This window comes from Pelophylax lessonae (genome assembly GCF_965119305.1).
Source record: "Pelophylax lessonae genome assembly, chromosome: 3".
Lineage (NCBI taxonomy): Eukaryota > Metazoa > Chordata > Amphibia > Anura > Ranidae > Pelophylax > Pelophylax lessonae.
This window is the reverse complement of record NC_138770.1, coordinates 30,306,410-30,329,060: the sequence shown is the minus strand read 5'-3', so window position 1 is coordinate 30,329,060 and position 22,651 is coordinate 30,306,410. Positions and strand designations below refer to the sequence as shown.

General features: G+C 45.7%; 5 protein-coding genes across 5 annotated transcripts in view; 2 read left to right on the top strand and 3 right to left on the bottom strand.

The window, feature by feature from the left end:
* Nucleotides 1–22,651, bottom strand: part of LOC309550684 (uncharacterized protein) — a 1,024,308-nt gene that overhangs the window by 662,472 nt on the left and 339,185 nt on the right. The gene's annotated exons all lie outside the window — the stretch shown is intronic.
* LOC309550755 (uncharacterized protein) overlaps nt 1–22,651 on the top strand; it is a 318,095-nt gene that overhangs the window by 200,008 nt on the left and 95,436 nt on the right. The window lies entirely within an intron of this gene.
* LOC309550736 (uncharacterized protein) overlaps nt 1–22,651 on the top strand; it is an 851,482-nt gene that overhangs the window by 806,538 nt on the left and 22,293 nt on the right. The window lies entirely within an intron of this gene.
* The window catches only part of LOC309550715 (uncharacterized protein), a 523,380-nt gene that overhangs the window by 496,474 nt on the left and 4,255 nt on the right, over nt 1–22,651 (bottom strand). The window lies entirely within an intron of this gene.
* On the bottom strand, nt 14,675–17,643 carry LOC309549871 (uncharacterized protein; the record flags this gene model as incomplete). The annotated part of the gene is made up of 2 exons (XM_082250366.1): nt 14,675–15,659; nt 17,639–17,643. The coding sequence occupies 2 exons, from the start codon at nt 17,641–17,643 to the stop codon at nt 14,675–14,677; spliced, it is 990 nt and encodes a 329-aa protein (XP_082106492.1).

Here is a 22,651-nt window from a genome sequence, read left to right as displayed (position 1 = left end):
TTATTACAGGAGATGGTGAGAGACTGCAGACATGGTACAGAAGACGGTCAGAGACTGCAGACATGGTACAGGAGATGGCCAGAGACTGCAGACATGGTACAGAAGACGGTCAGAGACTGCAGACATGGTGCAGGAGATAGCTAGAGACTGCAGACATGGTACAGGAGATGGCCAGAGACTGCAGACATGGTGCAGGAGATGGTCAGAGACTGCAGACATAGTACAGGAAAGAGTCAGAGACTGCTGACATGGTACAGGAGATGGCCAAAGACTGCAGACATTGTACAGGAGATGGCTAGAGACTGAAGACATCGTACAGGAGATGGTCAGACACTGCAGACATATTACAGGAGATGGCCAGAGACTGCAGACATGGTGCAGGAGATGGCCAGAGACTGCAGACATGGTACAGGAGATGGCCAGAGACTGCAGACATGGTACAGGAGATGGCCAGAGACTGCAGACATGGTACAGGAGATGGTCAGAGACTGCAGACATAGTACAGGAAAGAGTCAGAGACTGCAGACATGGTGCAGGAGATGGCCAGAGACTGCAGACATTGTACAGGAGATGGCTAAAGACTGCAGACATTGTACAGGAGATGGTCAGAGACTGCAGACATCGTACAGGAGATGGCTAGAGACTGAAGACATCGTACAGGAGATGGTCAGAGACTGCTGACATGGTACAGGAGATGGCCAAAGACTGCAGACATTGTACAGGAGATGGCTAAAGACTGCAGACATCGTACAGGAGATGGTCAGAGACTGCAGACATCGTACAGGAGATGGCTAGAGACTGAAGACATCGTACAGGAGATGGTCAGACACTGCAGACATATTACAGGAGATGGCCAGAGACTGCAGACATGGTGCAGGAGATGGCCAGAGACTGCAGACATGGTGCAGGAGATGGCCAGAGACTGCAGACATGATACAGGAGATGGTCAGAGACTGCAGACATGATACAGGAGATGGTCAGAGACTGCAGACATGGTACAGGAGATGGTCAGAGACCGCAGACATGGTACAGGAGATGGTCAGAGACTGCAGACATGATACAGGAGATGGTCAGAGACTGTGGACATGATTGATCAAGAGATGGTCAGGGACTGAGTTTACAGCTGAACCCGGTGTAAAAGTGTATGGTATCGTAGGGCTGTTCCACTCTATTTAAACCAGCTCTGCAAGATCAAGTCAGTAATCCTCCTTTCAAAGTACAACCAAGTGACAGAAGACAGCAGCACATCCAATTACAAATAAAAATTGTCTTACAAACAGTTACCTGCTCAAGATTAGTGGAGGACAGTAAACAGTTAATGGGTCTCTGAAGCTTCCAGCCGGAACCAGCAGTAAATCCTCCAACAAAACATAAAAACCCCATGCAGCGCACACAGAGCTCCGGCTAAATAGCTGAACAGAAGCTGGAATGGTAACGGCCATGTGTCCCTGGTTTTGGAGAATGCTGCTGCAGGGTCTTCTTATCAGTGTATCAGGCAATGTGCAGGTCAGGTTAGGGAGATAAAAAAAGGTAAGGAGTGAGGGGAGAGGAGGATGATGGGTAACCTCACACTGCCTGAACACACAGATATCTGGAAGACACTGCAGCCGACCAGCATTACATGTAACAGTGCTTGCTCTAATTGTAGTCATACCTTCTGCATCTCCCTTCTGGTGCCCTCATTCAGCCCTGCTCCCAGTCAAATGTGGCGGCTGGAGAGGGGCGGGGGGAAGGAGTGTTATACTGCCTGCTGACTGGCTGTGGATGGAAGGGAGGAGGAGCTCCACATTTCAGCCCGCCCATCCCCGACATCAGAGCTCCGATTTGACAGCTCTGCTCCTCTCACTCTCACTGACACTGTGCTGGATGGATGGATGGTCACACTGCTGAATGCACTGCTAGACTGTCAGCAATAGGTACACCGCCCCTGAATCCGGGGACAGAATCGGGGACACTCGTGGTCCGGGGACAGTGTCCTCATTCCGGGGACTGTCCCTGGAAACTGGGGACGTCTGGTCACCCTACCATATTGGGATTTTTGTACTTAGCGTAGTTACGGTGATTGTAGGAGTATTTGTTCCTCGCAGCAAAACAGTTGAGTACTTTTGGTGATGTTTTGGTGATTTGCTCTAACAGGTAACTTTTCAGGACTGGCCTTCAGGGTGTTCTCCCTTCATCTTCCTCCGAACAGTATCAGTATTTCTTGCTAGAAAACTACTTAGAACCCCCAAACATCTCCCTTGGATGGCCACACTGCTGGAAGTGCGGAGACTCTGGACCGGAGGTGGAGTTTCCGCCATTAGTGACTCTGAACGGCCATGGCATCAATGAAATGGTTTCTGAAGCATTTCCGTTTTTTTGTTTTTTTTTAGATATGGCTGCCGGAACACTTCTGATCACATGTAAAACGACAGCTGTAATACTTCTGGTCACTCGCAAAATGGCGAAAACTCCACTTCCGGTGCGGATTTTCTTTACTTTCAGCGGTGTGAATATTTAAGGCAGTTCGATTCTCGAGTGTGGCAGGGGCGTTTACTATGAGGATTGTCTAAGTATATACTCATAGTCAATGTCACTCGGTCACACGACATTGGTCAGAAATATTTGTGCAGACTGAGCTGTGATGTGTTTTGAGGGTCTCAAATACGAGCTTGAATGTGTTTTCATTTTCATTGTGAAAGAATAATGAGGGAGGCAGCAGATATGGAATGATGGGGGGGATAGACTTGCAGAAGCACTTATGATAGATTGTGATGTGAAAGTTTTCCTAATAGAATACAAGCGTAATAATGAGGGTATGAGTTTGTGGACTCTGAGTTAGGAAAGGGAATTTTGGAGCAATATTGTGCTTAAGAAATCGGGAAGATGTAAAGGCAGTATATATTTATTTATAAAAAATAAAAAAGTTTGTATAGCTATTCATCCAGTGAAACTGTTGGTACATTTGTTCAGCAAAATCAAATGTTTTCCTGCTAATTCCTCTACAGATCGATTGTTATTCTTTAAAAAAAAAAAAAAAACTGCACTAAGGCCACTGGATGGAGCTGAGGATCATAGGAAATTTTAGCCTGCTAATGACCGGTTCCATTGCCAGCCCCATTCCTTGTGACATCATCACGTTGATGCAGTCATTTACATCCTGAAAGGTTCCAACCCTTGAACAGCCAATAGTAAGTGTCCATGTCACCCATAGATGTGGCTAACCACAAAAGGACCCTCATGCAGTTCAGAAGATAGAAGGACCCATCCTCAGATTTGGGGCTTTTTGTGTAGTTTTTAAAAAGAAAACTCTGCTGCAGCAATAAGATAGATGAGTGGGAGGTATTCCCTACTGTTACATAACATAGATTTTCCCAGTATTATGAGACACGTAAACCTTTTCCTGTGTGTTGTCTTATGCCTCTGTAAATTTCTCTTACATTATCTCATTTTCTTCCTTATATAAAATGTGATAAGTTTGAATAAATTGTTACCTACTGAAAATAATTTATTAAAAACAAATCTTTCGAAAAAAAAGAACCCCCAAACATTATACAATTTTTTTTATTTTAGCAGAGACCAAAGAGAAAAAAATGGCGGTCGTTGCAATTTGTTATGTCACACGGTATTTGCGAAGCGGTTTTGCAAATGCAATTTTTAGGGGGAAAATAAACTTTAACCACTCCTCCAAATGGATGTACCCATACGTCTTTGGGGTTCAGTGGTAATAGCGGGGTGGTGGGTGCACCTACAGGCATCATCCCGGTATCATTTTGTTCAGTCTGCGATTCTGTACAACGCAGAAGTGATCTGAGTGGATAATTAGCCACCCGATTACTTCTGCGGGTGATAGAAGGAGGTTCCATCCCCTTCCCACCGCCTCTCCCGGGCTCTCCGGTCACATCACGGAGGTCGGGAGCGATGTTGCCGGCGGTGATGGCTGCCCTGTACACAGAGATAGGAACTGACATCATTCCCCTCGCTCTGTAACCCTGGAGACCAGGAGCGGCGAGGATTCCCCACTTCCGGTTCTGCCCCTTTGTTTACCTGGACATCCAATCTTGGTCTAATAGGCTGCAGGGGGGACCAGAGGAGAGATTTGGAGCTCTAATAGACCCCTGATCTCCCCATAAAGAGGACCTGTCATGCCCTATTCCTACTACAAGGGATGTTTACATTCCTTTTAATAGGAATAAAAGTGATAAAAAAATGTAACAGGAAAGTGTAAAAAAAAAAAAAGGAAATAAATAAAGAAATTTAATAAAATAAACAATTAAAAAATAAAAATTTAAAGCGCCCCCGTCCCCGTGTACTTGCACGCAGCAGTGAACACATATGTACGTCACGCCCACATATGTAAACAGCGTTCAAAACACACATGTGAGGTATCGCCGCGAATGTTACAGCTAGAGCAATATTTCTAGCCCAAGACCTCTTTGGTAACTCTAAACTAGTTACCCCATAAAAAATGTTTAAAGCATCACCTATGGAGATTTTTAAGTACCGTAGTTTGGCGCCATTTCACAAGTGTGCGCAATTTTAAAGTGTGACATGTTAGGTATCTTTTTCCTCGGTGTAACATCATCTTTTCCATTATATTAAAAAATTGGGCTAACTTTTCTTTTTTTTTTTAATTGATGAAACAGTTTTTTTTTTTTTTGTTGTTTTAAAAATGCGTTTGAAAAATGGCTGCGCAAATACCGTGTGACATAAAATGTTGCAACGGCCACCATTTTATTCCCTAGGGTCTCTTTTGCAAAAACAATATATAATGTTTGGAGGTTCTGAGTAATTTTCTAGCAAGAAATTATGATTTTTACATGTAGGAGAGGAGTGCCAGAATAGACCAGGTATGGAAGTGGTAAAAATTGCGCACGCTCGTGGAATTGCGACAAACTACAGTACTTAAAAATATCCACAGGCGACGCTTACAAAGCCTTTACAGGTTACCTGTTTAGAGTTAGAGGTGTTCTAGTGCTAGTATTATTGCTTTCGCTGTAACGATCGCGGTGCTACCTCACATGTGTGGTGCGATTCCCGTTTACATATGCATGTGTGACTTACGTATGCGTTCGCTCCTGTGCACAAGCACCGCGCAGGGATGGGGTCTCTTTAAATTTTTTTTTTTTCTATTTTACTTTTTATTTTTACACTGTCCCTTTTATTTTTGATCACTTTTATTCCTTTTACAAATAATGTAAACCTCCCTTGTAATAGAAATAAGGATGACAGGTCCTCTTTATGGAGACATCTGGGGTCAAAAAGACCCCAAATTTCTTCTTTAACTTTAAAAGCAAAAAAAAAAAATGATTTACTTCCAGCCTGGACCAGAAGTGACGTCATGACGTCGCTCTGGTCCTCCAAGGCCATAGAGGCGATGAAAGAGTTCCACTCTTTGATCGTCTATGAGAGCAGCCAGCCGCACCATCGGATCGTTTTCCAGGCAAAAACGGTAAGCCCAAAAAACACCGGCAAGCGGCAGGAGGGGGAGGAACATCCCTTCCCTCTGCTTCGGAAAACTCATGAACCGCTCAGAATGGTTACATGAGAAAGCCAGCCGCCAGCTGGAAAAACCAATAGAATGATAGCTTCAGCCATAACCCTGGTAAACCACAACGTATACAATGAGGACACCAACAATGGGTCCACTGACACAAACCATGGGGCGCAATTCCTTCCAATGAAACCAAAGATGAGGCATTGTTTTTTCCCACTGACGGGACCCTTTCTGCTCCCAATGGCCACAGTCCACCCCCCCCCCCCTAAAATCTGAAGGACAGTAAAGTGACTCTTTTGTTTAGAGAGCTTGGAGACCCCCCCGGCTCTAGAAGAACACTACTATGACCTCCAGAACTCTCACGCAGAAGCAAAAAATTGTGTTCACACAAATGGGTATGTAGCAGGATTCCCAGCCATTTTGCTGGATGTGGGTCCTCCTGGGTTACCGCTAGCAACAACAGCACATTTAAGCATGTTCTCCAAGTGTTAGCACTGAGACAAGAAACAGTCCAGTATCTTTGGGTTTTTATATTTACTTTGAACTTGGATGGGAGAAGGGATGAATGGGATACTCCTCTGGCTCAACTATGCACAATTTGAGTGGGACAACTGAAAAATGCCTATTGGCGCTGACTTGACGCTGTCTGAATGCCGGTTGACGGTGGGTAACGCTGACTTGCTGTCTGTTAACGCTGAACTGACTTCTGACACTTTCTTGTGGCACAAAGTCCTAGTTAAAGCTTTCATTAGCACTCTTTGCTGAGGTAGCTACTTGTAGGTTTGCTGCATTGCTTAACACTTCAGGGCCCACACCGCCACCCTCTTTCACACACTGATCTTCAGGGCTTAGACTCTGGCATCCCCCTTTCTAAGCCTTCTCTACTGGTTAGCTGGCTCCCGGATCCCTCTGACCTTCTGCAGTGGTCCCCTCTCCTAGGCAGACCCCTGGGCAGTTTCCAGTACTCACATCTCTGCTTTCCTGGAAACTTCTGCCCCAGCAGCTCCACTTGGTCCACAGCACACTGGATCCCTCTCTGCAGCTCAACTCAACCTTCTGTCCTTTAGGCCGACCGCCAAGGACGCTTTCCTCATGCTGACAGGAGGAGAGACAGCCATCACCCTCCTCCTGGGACTCTGCTTCCCGCCAAGGACCCCTGTCATGTGCTCCCCTCAGACTTATATCTCATCCCAGGATGCATTGTGGCCAGTTCCGCCCACTGGGACTGATATGAGCCCTGGTGTGCTATTGGTTAGGTTTCCTCCACTGTCCAATAAGAGCCCTCATTGGACACAGTGGGGAGACTCCCCAAGCTCAACAGACACACCTGGAAACACATGACAGCCTAGCTGAACAATCAGACCCTTCTGATAAGCAGACAGGGCCTCCCTTATAGTTTTCCTAGCACCTACCTAGGAGGGTGCTACAGGTACATTGAACTTATATCAAACTGTTAGTAAAAACCAAAACCCAATATCTCATAAGTACAGTATATATATATATATAGCAGCCTCGTAGTTAGGTGTTAGGTAAAGGCATTTATTTGCTCTCCTGCTGTTATATGTGTCCAGGTGTGATTCGCTGGGTCTGAGGGAGTGTCCCCACTGTATCCAATAGGGGAGCCTGTTGGACAGTGGAGGAAACCCAACCAGGGACACACAGGCTTTTGTGGCTGTCTCAGTGGGAGGGAACTACAGCGGTGCATCCTGGGATTGGTCACAAAAGCCAAGGGCACATGTGACAGGATGTCTTTGGGTGGGAAGCCAGGTCCCAGGAGGAGGGTGACGGCTGTCTCTCCTCCTGTCAGAGTGGAAAGCGGTCGCAGGCCTAGTGGACCAGAAGTGTGAGGCTGAGCTGTGAGGTCCTGTAGAAACTGACAGTGGAGCAGTGGCAGAGATTCCTGTGAAAAACAGTCTCCGTGAGTACTAGGGAGCTTGCCAGGTGTCTGCCCAGGAAGGGGACCACTCCAGGGAAAGTCAGTGGACAAGAGCCAGCATACTCATCGAGTAAGAAAGGGGGTGCCAAGTTAGACCCTGAAGAGAAACAGAGAAACTTAACATATAGTTCACCTTTGAAATCTTCACCTCAGTGGCAAAGTGAAGCAGCGGCCTTGCCGCACACACCATAGATAGTTGTCCTCAAGTTTATGCATAGTTACTAGTTGTAGTATCCCACTCATCCCTTCTCCCATCCCAGTTCCAAATAAATACAAAAAGCCAAATCCCCTGGGCTGTTCATTGACTGAGCCAAGTACAGAGTGATAACATTTTACAAACTGTTGCTATGGGTAACCCAGGGGAATCCATTCTCAGCACCTCCCAAGGGAGCAGTGCTACATCTATATACACACACATCTATTTACAGTTACTAATGGAGATTACACATAAACTCCTCATGAGGCAACAGCAGAAACACACAGGAAGCTCGGGTTGTCACCTTTTCTTCAAGCCAAACCCGAACACTTTAGCCGCGCTCGTCAAAATTTTATTTTTAAGGGGGAATACTGTGGACTCTGATGTAAAGGGAAACTCTAATGTAAGGGGGTTTCTGCTCACCAAACCTCCCACTTACATCAGAGTTCCCATCATTCCCCCCTTAATTAGGGTTCCCAAAGCCCCCTTACATCAGAGTCCACAGGGCACCTCTTAAATCTTACCTTAGTGTACTCACTCACTTGGAGGCACGAGAGAGAAGGGAGAGAGGGCAGGGACTTCAGTCACAGACATTGGATGGTGAGCTCACTCTACCGAGGATGGAGGCTCAGGCATCGAAGCCACGATGTATCTGCCGGTTGCTGAGCTTCAAACTTCCAGCCTACACATCCCTTTCCTGAGGCACAGAACGCCAGGGATTGGAGTGTGGGTGGGCAGACAGAGGGGTAGGGGTGGGAGGAGGAGGAATAGACCAAGCCCTTTCTTCTCTCCTGTCCATGTATGGGGGTAGGGCCGGTGTGCACATCTATGCACTCAGGGGTTGTGGTAGTTGGGTAATTGGTGAGTCACAGTCCATTCTGAATATTGTGTCCGAGTTTCAGGTGGCCTTAAACCCAAACACATGATTCAAAACCCAAACTGTCCAGGTGAATCCTGGATGGGTGGCAACCCTACAGAAAGCACCACCTAAGTGTATGTAGCACTGCCCCCTTGAGGGCTGCTGGTTGGTGGGTGTTCCTTAGCACTCCTATGACCCTCATAACTGTCCAGCCCACCTGACACTTTAGGTTCCAACATTTCAATAATAATCTTCAAAGACACACTGACACCATTAGAATACTGTTTGGTTATTTTACTTAAAAGGTAAATCATTATAGCTTATTGATAACAAATATGTCTTAGCAATAACAAAGTGTAGCAGTATCAGTCAACTGAACCCCACCTAACACAAGGAGGCTCAATGGAGTGACACCATTAATGTGAATACACAGCAAAAGAAAGAATAATAGATCACATGGATATTGCAACCTTACTATGCATCCACTTTAACTGTCAATGTTATGGCAACATACAGTATCTCACAAAAGTAAGTACACCCCTCATATTTTTGTAAATATTTTATTCTATCTTTTCATGTGACAACACTGAAGAAATGACACTTTGCTACAATGTAAAGTAGTGAGTGTACAGCTTGTATAACAGTGTAAATTTGCTTTCCCCTCAAAATAACTCAACACACAGCCAATAATGTCTAAACCGCTGGCAACAAAAGTGAGTACACCCCTAAGTGACAATGTCCAAAATGGGCCAAATTAGCCATTTTCCCTCCCCGGTGTCATGTGACTCATTAGTGTTACAAGGTCTCAGGTGTGAATGGGGAGCAGCTGTGGTAAATTTGGTGTTATCGCTCTCACACTCTCATACTGGTCACTGGAAGTTCAACATGGCCCCTAATGGCAAAGAACTCTCTAAAGATCTGAAAAAAAAGAATTGTTGTTCTACATAAAGATGGCCTAGGCTATAAGAAGATTTCCAAGACCCTGAAACTGAGCTGCAGCACGGTGGCCAAGACTATACAGCGTTTTAACAGGACAGGTTCCACTCAGAACAGGCCTCGCCATGGTCAACCAAAGAGGTTGAGTGCACATGCTCAGCGTCATATCCAGAGGTTGTCTTTGGGAAATAGATGTAGGAGTGCCACCAGCATTGCTGCAGAGGTTAAAGGGGTGGGGGGTCAGCCTGTCAGTGCTCAGACCATACGCCGCACACTGGATTAAATTAGTCGGCATGGCTGTCATCCCAGAAGGAAGCCACTTCTAAAGATGATGCACAAGAAAGCCCGCAAGCAGTTTGCTGAAGACAAGCAGATTAAGGACATGGATTACTGGAGCCATGTCCTGTGGTCTGATGAGACCAAGATAAACGTATTTAGTTCAGATGATGCCAAGCATGTGTGATGACAGCCAGGTGAGGAGTACAAAGACAAGTGTGTCTTGCCTACAGTCAAGCATGGTGGTGGGAGTGTCATGGTCTGGGGCTGCAATGGGGAGCTACAGTGCATTGAGGGAACCATGAATGCCAACATGTACTGTGACATACTGAAGCAGAGCATGATCCCCCTCCCTTAGGAGACTGGGCCGCAGGGCAGTATTCCAACATGATGATGACCCCAAACACACCTCCAAGACAACCACTGCCTTGCTAAAGAAGCTGAGGGTAAACGTGATGGACTGGCCAAGCATGTCTCCAGACCTAAACCCTATTGAGCATCTGTGGGGCATCTTCAAACTGAAGGTGGAGGAGCGCAAGGTCTCTAACATCCACCAGCTCCGTGATGTCATCATGGAGGAGTGGAAGAGGACTCCAGTGGCAACCTGTGAAGCTCTGGTGAATTCTATGCCCAAAAGGGTTAAGGCAGTGCTGGAAAATAATGGTGGCCACACAAAATATTGACACTTTGGGCCCAATTTGGACATTGTCACTTTGGGGTGTACTCACTTTTGTTGCCAGCGGTTTAGACATTAATGGCTGTGTGTTGAGTTATTTTGAGGGGACAGCAAATTTACACTGTTATACAAGCTGTACACTCACTACTTTACATTGTAGCAAAGTGTCATTTCTTCAGTGTTGTCACATGAAAAGATATAATAAAATATTTACAAAACTGTGAGGGGCGTACTTACTTTTGTGAGATACTGTATATTAGCTTATGACTTTAGCTGAAAACCTCTGATGTAAAGTCTAGTAATATCTAATCCTCGCTAATAATGACTCAATATTATAATAACCGGACCCCTTTAAGACAGCCTGTGCTGAGGTCCCTTTCCTAGCAAGGCCTTGCTAAGTCTTCACCGGCAGTTGGAGCTCTTATCACTCTTCAGCGTGATATTTGTAATCCCAGGATAATAGTGTATGTATGTTCCTATCTGCAGTAAGTCTGTCATAAATGAAGATTTATACTTGTGACTAGGATGTCACCAGGCACTCCTCCGTCTGTCAGTGTCCCCCTGTGATTCTCCTGCAACCCAGGCGATGTCCTCTCCCACGATCCTGCGTCACTAGGGATGATCGGCGCTCGGCTATCCCAGTCAGTCAGTTCAGCTTCACCCGCTATCTACTCAGCCCCACTGGATCTATCACCGCTGTGTGATTACCAGCATCCGCACCACTGACGATGGGCTCCGCTCTCTCTCCAGGCTGCACGCTCTGGGCCTCCGTCACCAACAGTGTCCCAGCACACCTCTCAGGCTCACCGAGTCCCGGAAGCAAGCGAACGCGCTCACTGTCTGGCAGATAGGTTTGTTGACTCTCCCATGATCCTCCACTCGCCTCCCTGGGAGTATAGTTTCCTCGGCAATCCAAACAACAGTCTGTATGCAGTTTAGAACTAAATCTCCCACAATCCAGTTCAGATACTTCCTGTGAAAGCGATCCTCTTCTGCAAGCAGCCCTAAAGGGACACTCTAACAACCTCAAAATAACGGCAAACCTGAATATATATATACATGTTATATATATACTGTATATATGGTAGTCCGATCCCAGCTAAGTGTAGTATCCTGGTTAAAGGGTTTTAATAGCGAAGGATTAAAACACTCACAAGAGGTAAAATATACAAGTGCTCATTTGGTGTCAGAGTCTGAGAACCATCCTGCAGGACCGCTGTCATCTGTTCCGGCTGCTGAGCAGAGAGATGGCCAGAAAGAAGCCACGCTAACCAGCATGGAAGGCACAGCGGAAGTACCGTCACCGGAAGGATAGGAGGTACCAGACGAGAAGATAAGCAAGGCTACGCAGTCAGAGTATTTGGCTTCTTCTACAGGACTTTCCTCTTAGTCTATACAGAGCCAGTCACAAGGACAGCAGCCATAGGTGGTCCTGTGCATTCCTTTATTGTACCCCCATAACCAAAGACCAGCGACGTTTTCTGGATTTCCCTCTACCCTGATCATTGGTATTTTTAGATATTTATTGCTGGCTGGACTATATATAATCTTTGTGTGCCAGTATCTCCTTTCTCTATTAGTAGAAACACAGGATCTCCATCTTCCCTACTAACAGAACAGCAATCTGCCTTGTTTACATTGGCAGACAACTGTTCCGGCTCTCTATGGAATGATTGCCGGGTACCGACGGACACCGTGTCCACCGGACCCGCTGATTGGCTCCTGCTGTGTCCAGCGGGAGCTGGGCGGCGGCGGAGCGTATGCCCACCCCAGACTTGGAAAAGCAGATGTGATTCTGTGCAGAACGGCCGCCCTACCACAGTACATGTATGTGGGTTGGTCAAAGCAGAAAGTCTCCCTGATAAAGAGGTTATGACCTGGTGGATTACATGTGGAACTCCTGGGCCCAGCTGAGGACATTTAGGGCCTTAAGAATGAAGATGTGGTGGATGTCTCCTTTTGGTTTGGGAACTGTGGGCAGAGAAGAACTCCTGGAACTCTTCTGGCCTTAGCTCAGTGAGATAGAGTTTGGAAGACTAATGTCATAGACAGGTTGCCAAAAAGTTTAGGGCTTTAGAAAGGGCCCCCAATGGCTGTCAATGTGGTGCCTTCTCCACTCTCCATCTCACTAATAAAACCCCAATGGATGACTCTCTATGAACTGATCACATTCCAATCACCGATCATCTAATCATTGGTAAAAAAAGAAGACTCGGCACAGAATATTGTACGAAGAGTTTTTATTGTACAAGATCAGAATAAGCGATTACCACACAGTAATGATATGAATAAAATAAAGCTTAAATCTTTTATAATAGAATTAACAAATGTGTCAAATGTATTAATAATCATACATTGGTTGGACCAATAAAAAGCCGGCTAATTCAATAAATCTAAAGGAGCAACAACATGAAGCAACCAATAAAAAGGAAGATAAAGGGTTAACATAAGGGCTCCCAGCCAACCCCACTGCGGGTCAGAGGGCGATGCGGGTGTAAACCAACCCCGAGTGGACTGTGGTGGTTTCACATTTGTTTATGGACTAAACAGTTTACACCACCCGTTACAATCCAGCATCCATTTCCCGTAGTACCAGCAGGGGGTGCACTCTGATGTTTCATTATATTTCCTTTATTTTTACACTTTTCCACACTCTGAACATGAAAACCGAGCCTCTAATATAAGTGTGAATTCTTTGCCGTTTGAAGCTTACATAAGGAGTGAAACATTTCCCGCACTCTTAACATGAAATAGGACGCTCACCCGTATGAACTTTCTGGTTTCTAAGAATTAAACCTTTGTTTGGAAAACATTTCCCGCACTTGTAACATTAAAAAGGGCGCTCACCTGTGTATAAGTAGGTGTTCTTTCTTAGTAAAACATTTCCCGCACTCTGCACAAGATTAGAAACGTTCTCCTATATGAACTTTCTGGTGTCTAAAAAGTAAACATTTAAGTGCAAAACATTTCCCGCACTCTGAACATGAATAGGGAGGATCACCTGTGTGTATTCTCTGATGGCTAAGAAGGCTTCCTTTATTATTAAAACATTTCCTGCACTCTGAATATTAACAAGGAAGCTAACCTGTGTGTATTTGTGGGAATAGTGGTGCGCTTCAGGGGTTGACTCTTGTAGATCTCTATTTAGGTTGGTAAGTATAATGTGTACAAATCTTGATCTAAAAGTGCTCAGTATGGTAAATCTGTGTATACGTCTGTATTCCAAGGAATGAATGATAAAAGTGCAAATGCGTAGTGTCAATCAAAGCAATGTGTGTGTCGATAAATCAATAAATATCAAAATTCTTCTTGTCACCCTGAGGAAGTCACGTGACCTTGTGACGTAACGCGTAGGAGGAGCCCTATACCCGGAAGGGACGTTACAACGGAGCCCGATCTCCACAGCGGCGGTTGTTTTTTACATGCTGATTTTACTTCGCTAGAATGTAAGTGCGATCTGTATATTTTAAATAAATAAGCTTGATATACTGCACCACGAAAAGTCTTTGTTTCTGAGGCACATTAAGACCGGATAAGGAGGATAGAACTAGGAAAAGGAACCGGACAAATACCCATAGGAATTTAAGAAGTCTGCTTCAAAAAGGGATTAAGGATCCGGAGTGAGGCATACAGAGTCCATTGATAAGTCTGGATAGACACCAAAGGCATATGGGTCTTGCCTATAAGGTGAGAGGCTAGAGCACATAGAGGTGATACACAAGGTGAAGGAGATCACAGTCACTTGATTTAACCAGTGAAGCACGGTCACAAACGAAGAGTTCTTTTACACAAGTTTTCTTCGAAAGTTATTTACTTTTTGGACTATTTTAGTCAATATTGTTTATTTGAAGAATTGTAACAGAACCGTTCACAAGTTTTTTTAGCACCGTTTTATTACAACTAGCATGCAGCACTTTATTTGAGCACATATATATATATATATATATTTCACCTTTTATGAACTGGATTGATGATTAACACTGTATTTATTGATTTTTTTATGCAAAGAAGAAGAATTTTGATATTTATTGATTTATCGACACACACATTGCTTTGATTGACACTACGCATTTGCACCTTTATCATTCATTCCTTGGAATACAGACGTATACACAGATTTACCATACTGAGCACTTTTAGATCAAGATTTGTACACATTATACTTACCAACCTAAATAGAGATCTACAAGAGTCAACCCCTGAAGCGCACCACTATTCCCACAAATATATTTTTTACTGTTTTAGTATCAGTCCCAGTGGCGCTGCAGCAGGGATTCTCTTGCCACCTCAGATAGCGCAGGGATCACACACACCCTTTGTTAACCTGTGTGTATTTTCTGATGCTTTAGAAGGTGTCCTTTTTTACTAAAACATTTCCCGCACTCTGAACATGAATAGGGAGGATCACCTGTGTGTATTCTCTGATGGCTAAGAAGGCTTCCTTTCTCATTAAAATATTTCCCGCACTCTGAACATGAATAGGGAAGCTCACCTGTGTGTATTCTCTGATGGCTAAGAAGACTTCCTTTACGAATAAAACATTTCCCACACTCTGAACATGAATGGGGACGCTCACCTGCGTGTATTCTCTGATGTCTAAGAAGGACTCCTTTATCATTAAAACATTTCCCGCACTCTGAACATGAATAGGGACGCTCACCTGTGTGTATTCTCTGATGGCTAAGAAGGCTTCCTTTATGCATAAAACATTTCCCGCACTCTGAACATGAATAGGGAAGCTCACCTGTGTGTGTTCTCTGATGGCTAAGAAGGCTTCCTTTACGAATAAAACATTTCCCGCACTCTGAACATGAATAGGGACGCTCATGTGCGTGTATTTTCTGATGTCTAAGAAGGACTCCTTTATCATTAAAACATTTCCCGCACTCTGAACATGAATAGGGACGCTCACCTGTGTGTATTCTCCAATGGCTAAGAAGGTGTTCTTTATTACTAAAACATTTCCCGCACTCTGAACATGAATAGGGACGCTCACCTGTGTGTATTCTGTGATGTCTAAGAAGGTTTCTTTTTTCATTAAAACTTTTCCCGCACTCTGAACATGAATAGGGAAGGTCACCTGTATGTATTCTCTGATGGCTAAGAAGGCTTCTTTTCTGTTTAAAACATTTCCCGCACTCTGAACATGAATAGGGAAGGTCACCTGTATGTATTCTCTGATGGCTAAGAAGGCTTCTTTTCTGTTTAAAACATTTCCCGCACTCTGAACATGAGAATGAATTCTCTCCTGTATGGTATAAAGAAGATTCCCTGAGATGAGATGGCTTCCCGCACCCGTCGGCACTGTCAGATATTAGAGGACTATGTGAAGTATCAGGAGATTCCAATGATCTCCTCCAATGGTGAGGTCTGTCATGTATATTATGAGGAACGGGATTTACTTCTGGAGAAGATGCCATGTCATTATTTTCTGTAGTCACATCTTCCTCCGATGTCCTTCTATTCCCACCACAGAGTCCGTCTGTCAGAAGACAAGAAAAATTACCAAGAGTTTTCCACACTCATATACACTGCTCAACACTTTATAATCAGAGTATAGCATCAAGTCAGGGAAACTCCTGGGATATTCATCTGCTCAGTCAAGTAGCAGAGGGGGTTGCTAATCGGTTTCAGCTGGACAGGGCCGTAGAAGGTCCTTAACCCATCAGCAGGACCGGTATCTGCTCCTTTGTACAAGGAGGACCAGGATGAGCACTGCCAGAGCCCTACAAAATGACCTCCAGCAGGACACTGGTGTGAATGTCTCTGACCAAACAATCAGAAACAGACTTCATGAGGGTGGCCTGAGGGCCCGACGTCCTCTAGTGGGCGCTGTGCTCACTGCCCGGCACCGTGGAGCTCGATTGGCATTTGCCATTGAACACCAGAATTGGCAGCTCCACCACTGGCACCCTGTGCTTTTCACAGATGAGAGAAGGTTCACCCTGAGCACATGTGACAGACGTGAAAGGGTCTGGAGAAGCCGTGGAGAACATTATGCTGCCTGTAACATCGTTCAGCATGACCGGTTGGGTGGTGGGTCAGTGATGGTCTGGGGAGGCAAATCCATGGAGGGATGCACAGACCTCTACAGGCTAGACAATGGCACCCTGACTGCCATTAGGTATTGGGATGAAATCCTTGGACCCATTGTCAGACCCTACACTGGTGCAGTGGGTCCTGGGTTCCTCCTGGTGCACAACAACACCCGAACTTATGTGGTGAGAGTATGCAGCCAGTTCCTGGAGGATGAAGGAATTGATACCATTGAATGGCCCCCAGACTCACCTGACCTGAATCCAACAGAACCCCTCTGGGATATTCTGGTTCAGTCCATCCGATGTCGCCAGGTTACATCTCAGTCTGTTCCGGAGTTCAGTGATGCCCTGGTCCAGATCTGGGAGGAAATACCCCAGGACACCATCCGTCATCTCATTAGGTGCATTACCCGACGTTGTCAGGCATGCATACAAGCACGTGGGGGCCGTACACACTACTGAGGACCAATCTGAGGTCCTGCAATGACATTTCACCAAAATGGACTCGCCTGCTGCATCAATTTTTCACTTTGTTTTTTGGGGTGTCTTTGAATTCAGCCCTCTGTAGGGTGATAATTTTCATTTCCATCAAATGATGTGGCATCCTTTCCTTCCTAACCCATTACATACCAGTATAGATCCTAACACATTACCCAGTCCATACCAGTATAGATCCTAACACCTTACCCAGTCCATACCAGTATAGATCCTAACACATTACCCAATCCATACCAGTATAGATCCTAACGCATTACCCAGTCCATACCAGTATAGATCCTAACACATTACCCAGTCCATACCAGTATAGATCCTAACACATTACTCAGTCCATACCAGTAAAGATCCTAGCGCATTACCCAGTCCATACCAGTATAGATCCTAACACATTACTCAGTCCATACCAGTAAAGACCCTAACACATTACCCAGTCCATACCAGTATAGATCCTAACACATTACCCAGTCCATACCAGTATAGATCCTAACACATTACCCAGTCCATACCAATATAGATCCTAACACATTACCCAGTCCATACCAGTATCTAGGTCCTGAATCTAGGGAAGCAGCTGGCAACACTGGGAAGAATCTCCATACTGAAGGAGAGCTGGGTACGTACCCCTCAGGTGCAGGCAGGGGACTGCACAGAGGAGGGTGGAGATACAAGGGTGCAGGCATCAGAGCAGAGTAGTTGGGTGACAGTTAGGAAGGGTAGAAGAGAACAAGGCACTTGTCATACTCTCACCACATGAGGCCGGCATTGTCGTGCACCAGGGCTGGAGCACCCCAATAAATACGCCCTGTTGCGTGATGTTGGGGAAACCAGTCAGGGACCAGCATTGCTGGAGCAGAGCGACGCTCCTAGCTGCCAGGGGAAGAACTCCTCCAGTAAGCGCGGGAGCAAGGGAAAGGAAAGACAGGTTCTGGTGGTAGGGGACTCAATTATTAGAAGGACAGAGAGGGCAATCTGTCAAAATGACCGTAAGTGCCGAACAGTCTGTTGTTTACCGGGCGCTCGGGTTCTGCACATCACGGATCTGGTAGACAGATTATTGGGTGGGGTTGGGGAAGACCCAGCTGTCATGGTACACGTGGGTACCAATGACAAAGTCACAGGGAGATGGAGAGTCCTAAAAAACGATTTCAGGGACTTAGGAGTTAAGTTGAGGAGTAGGACCTCCAAGGTAGTATTTTCAGAAATACTGAGAGGCAGCGGGAGATGAGGGAAGTAAACAAGTGGCTGAGGAGCTGGTGTAGTAAGGAGGGTTTCAGGTTCCTAAAGAACAGTGCTGACTTCTCAGCTGTCTAGCGGCTCTTTATTAGGGACGGATTGCACCTAAATGGGGAGGGGAGGGTGCAGCTGTACTGGGTGAGAAGATGGCCAACAAGTTAGAGGGGCTTTTAAACTAGGTGATGGGGGGAGGGTGCAGATATAGAATTAGCCAGCTGGGAGCAAGGTTCAGGGGCACAAATGGGGACATTAGTGGTAGGGAGTTCGGAGTTCCTAAACCCAAGGTGGGTATGGGGAAAAAAATTGCAAGAGCAGCCTAAAAACAACATCAAACGAGGATATAGTATGTATCCAGACAAAATTACGAGGTTGGTATACCAATGCTAGAAGCCTGGCCAACAAGATGGGAGAGCTGGAGCTGCTGATGAATGAGGAGGACTTACCGTATATACTTGAGTATAAGCCGAGTTTTTCAGCACATATTTTTGTGCTGAAAACGTCCCCCTCGGCTTATACTCGAGTCATCAAAAAAAAAAATGTCCCCGGCATGCCCGACGTGATCCGAGGCGCTTTAGATTTTAAAATGGCGCCGCCCGGCGCCAACATGTCACCACGCATGCGCTGCCGCCGCTCGGGACAGGTTGTGCACGTTGGGCTATTCCCGGGAATAGCCGAACCTATACGAGCCTTCCCGAGCGGCGGCAGCGCATGCGCAATGATGTGTTGGCGCCGAGCGGCGCCATTTTTAAATTGAAGGCGCCACTTGAACAGGTAAGTGAAACTCCTCCAGTCACACTACCTGCCATTATGCGGGGCTTCGGGCATACTACAAGGGATGCAGTGCTGTGGGCATGGTACACCTGTACTATGCCCGGAGCACTGCATCTCTTGTAGTATGCCCACAGCCCCGTATTCTCTTGTACTTTGCCCACAGCCCTACATTCTCCTGTAGTATGCCCGCAGCCCTGCATTTTCCAGTACCACGTCCACAGCACTGCATTCTCCTGTACCATGCCCGCAGCCCTGCATTCCCCTGTACCATGCCCGCAGCCCTGCATTCCCCTGTACCATGCCCACAGCCCTGCATTCCCCTGTACCATGCCCACAGCCCTGCATTCTCCTGTACCATGCCCACAGCCCTGCATTCTCCTATACCATGTCCACTGCCTCTGCATTCTCCTGTACCATGCCCACAGTCCTGCATTCTCCTGTACTATGTTCACTGCCTCTGCATTCTCCTGTACCATGCCCGCAGCCCTGCATTCTCCTGTACCATGCCCGCAGCCCTGCATTCTCCTGTACCATGCCCGCAGCCCTGCATCTCCTGTACCATGCCCGCCGTCCTGCATTCTCCTGTTCCATGCCCACAGCACTGCATTCTCCTGTACCATGCCCACAGCCCTGCATTCTCCTGTACCATGTTCACTACCTCTGCATTCTGCTGTACCATGCCCACAGCCCTGCATTCTCCTGTACCATGCCCACAGCCCTACATTCTCCTGTACCATGCCCACAGCCCTGTATTCTCCTGTACCATGCCCGCAGCCCCTGTTTTGGGTCTTGTGGTGGTCCAGTAGCTGCTGCATTTGCCACCCTAGGCTTATACTCGAGTCAATCAATTTTCCCATTTTTTTGTGGTAAAATTAGGGGCCTCGACTTATACTCGAGTACATACGGTAGATTTCAGAGACTTGGTTTGACAGCTCTCATGATTGGCTGGCGACCATTCAGGGGTATTCCCTTTATCGCAGAGATAGAGAAGGTAAAAAAGGGGGAAGGGTATGTCTGTATATTAAGAACAGTGTACAGGTAAATATGAGGGATGATATTAATAATGGAGCTATGGACGAGGTAGAATTCCTATGGGTAGAACTTCAAAGGGAAGGCACTATGGGGAAAGTATTATTGAGCGTATGCTATAGGCCCCCAAACCAGAGGGAGGAGCATGACCTCCTTTCACAGATTGGATTGGCAGCTAGTATGGGAAATGTCATTATAATGGGGGACTTTAATTATCCAGATATAGACTGGGCAGAAGGAACCGCACATTCATCCAAGGCTCGGCAGTTCCTAAATGTTTTGCAGGACAATTTCATGGGTCAGATGGTGAACGCACCGACAAGAAACAATGCAGTACTTGATCTACTGATTACCAACAATACAGACCAGATAACAGATATAGAAATACGAGGCAACTTAGGAAACAGTGACCATAGGTCAATTAGTTTCAGTATTAATTATAGAAATAGGAAACACAAGGGTAATATAAGGACACTGAATTTCAAAAGAGCCAATTTCCCTAAACAGCTCTCTTTGCTAGAAAATATCAAATGGGATAGAGTGCTTCAAGAGCATACTAAACAAAGGGATTGGCCAGTGCAGTCCAAAGGGGAATACATTTAAAAGAGCAAAACTAAACCCTGTGTGGCTAAACTCCAACATAAAAATGCATATTAATACTAAAGAAGAGGCCTCCAAAAAATACAAGGCTGAGGTGTCATTGGCAGCATTCAAGCATTACAAAGAGTGTAATAAGAAATGTAAAGGCGAAATCAAGGCGGCTAAAATAGAACACGAGAGACAAATAGTGGAAGAGAGTAAACAAAAAACCCAAGAAATTCTTTAAGTATATAAATAGTAAGAAAGCGAGGCCAGAACACATTGTACCCATAAAAGACGATGAAGGGAATCTGGCCACAGAGGACAGAGAGAAGGGGAAAGTGTTAAATAATTTCTTCTATTCAGTCTTCACAAAAGAATTGGGGGGCTACACTAACCCAGCTTGTAATGATAATTAAATAATACACCTCAGGAAGTACCGCCATGGCTAACAGAAGATAGACTTAGAACTAAACTAGAGAAACTTAACATAAATAAATCACCGTGACCGGATGGCGTACACCCGAGGGATCTTAAAGAACTCATCCAGGTGATTGCCAGACCATTATTCTTGATCTTTATGGATAGTCTACAGATGGGTATGGTGCCAGCTGATTGGAAAAAAGCCAACGTGGTACCAATATTTAAAAAAGGGCTGAGATATATCCCCGGTAACTATAGGCCGGTCAGCCTAACATCATTAGTCTGCAAGATTTTGGAGGGGATGTAAAGGGACCACATACAAGACTTTAGTAGTGAAAACGGTATTATTAGTAGTAATCAGCATGGATTCATGAAAAATCATTCATGCCAGACCAATCTATTAACCTTCTACGATGAAGTGAGTTGCCATCTAGATAAAGGAAAGCCTGTGGATGTGGTGTACCTGGATAAAGGAAGGTCTGTGGATGTGGTGTATCTGGATAAAGGAAGGCCTGTGGATGTGATGTATCTGGATAAAGGAAGGTCTGTGGATGTGGTGTATCTGGATAAAGGAAGGCCTGTGGATGTGGTGTATCTGGATAAAGGAAAGCCTGTGGATGTGGTGTATCTGGATAAAGGAAAGCCTGTGGATGTGGTGTATCTGGATAAAGGAAGGCCTGTGGATGTGGTGTATCTGGATAAAGGTAAGCCTGTGGATGTGGTGTATCTGGATAAAGGAAGGCCTGTGGATGTGGTGTGTATGTGGATGTGGATAAAGGAAGGTCTGTGGATGTGATGTATCTAGATAAAGGAAGGCCTGTGGATGTGGTGTATCTGGATAAAGGTAAGCCTGTGGATGTGGTGTATCTGGATAAAGGAAGGCCTGTGGATGTGGTGTGTATGTGGATGTGGATAAAGGAAGGTCTGTGGATGTGGTGTATCTGGATAAAGGAAGGCCTGTGGATGTGGTGTATCTGGATAAAGGTAAGCCTGTGGATGTGGTGTATCTGGATTTTTCAAAGGAATTTGACACAGTTCCCCACAAACGCTTACTGTACAAACTAAGGTACCTAGGTATGGACCTAGGATAGAGTACCTGGATAGAGAACTGGCTCCAGGGGAGAGTCCAGAGGGTGGTAATAAATGGGGAGTACTCGGATTGGGCAGGTGTGGAAAATGGGGTCCCCCAAGGTTCTGTCCTGGGGCCAATCCTGTTTAATTTATTCATAAATTATCTAGAGGAGGGGATATCCAGCACAATCTCGGTATTTGCAGATGATACTAAACTAAGCATGCCAATATCTTCTATGCAGGATTTGGAAACCTTACAAGCGGACCTGAACAAAATAATAGGGTGGGCAACTACATGGCAGATGAGGTTTAATGTTGAAAAATGTAAAGTAATGCACTTGGGCATCAGAAACATGAACACAAACTACTCACTAGGGGGGGAACCTCTGGGTGAGTCTAGGATGGAAAAGGACCTGGGGGTACTGGTGGACAACAGGCTTGGCAGTGGCATGCAATGCCAAGCCGCTGCAAGCAAAGCCAACAGAATACTGGGATGTATAAAAAAAGGGATTCACTCCAGAAATAAAGAGATTATTCTCCCTCTCTACAAGACTCTGGTCCGGCCACATCTGGAGTATGCTGTCCAGTTCAGGGCACCGGTCCTCAGGAAGGATGTGCCGGAACTGGAGAGAGTCCAGAGAAGGGCAACAAAAA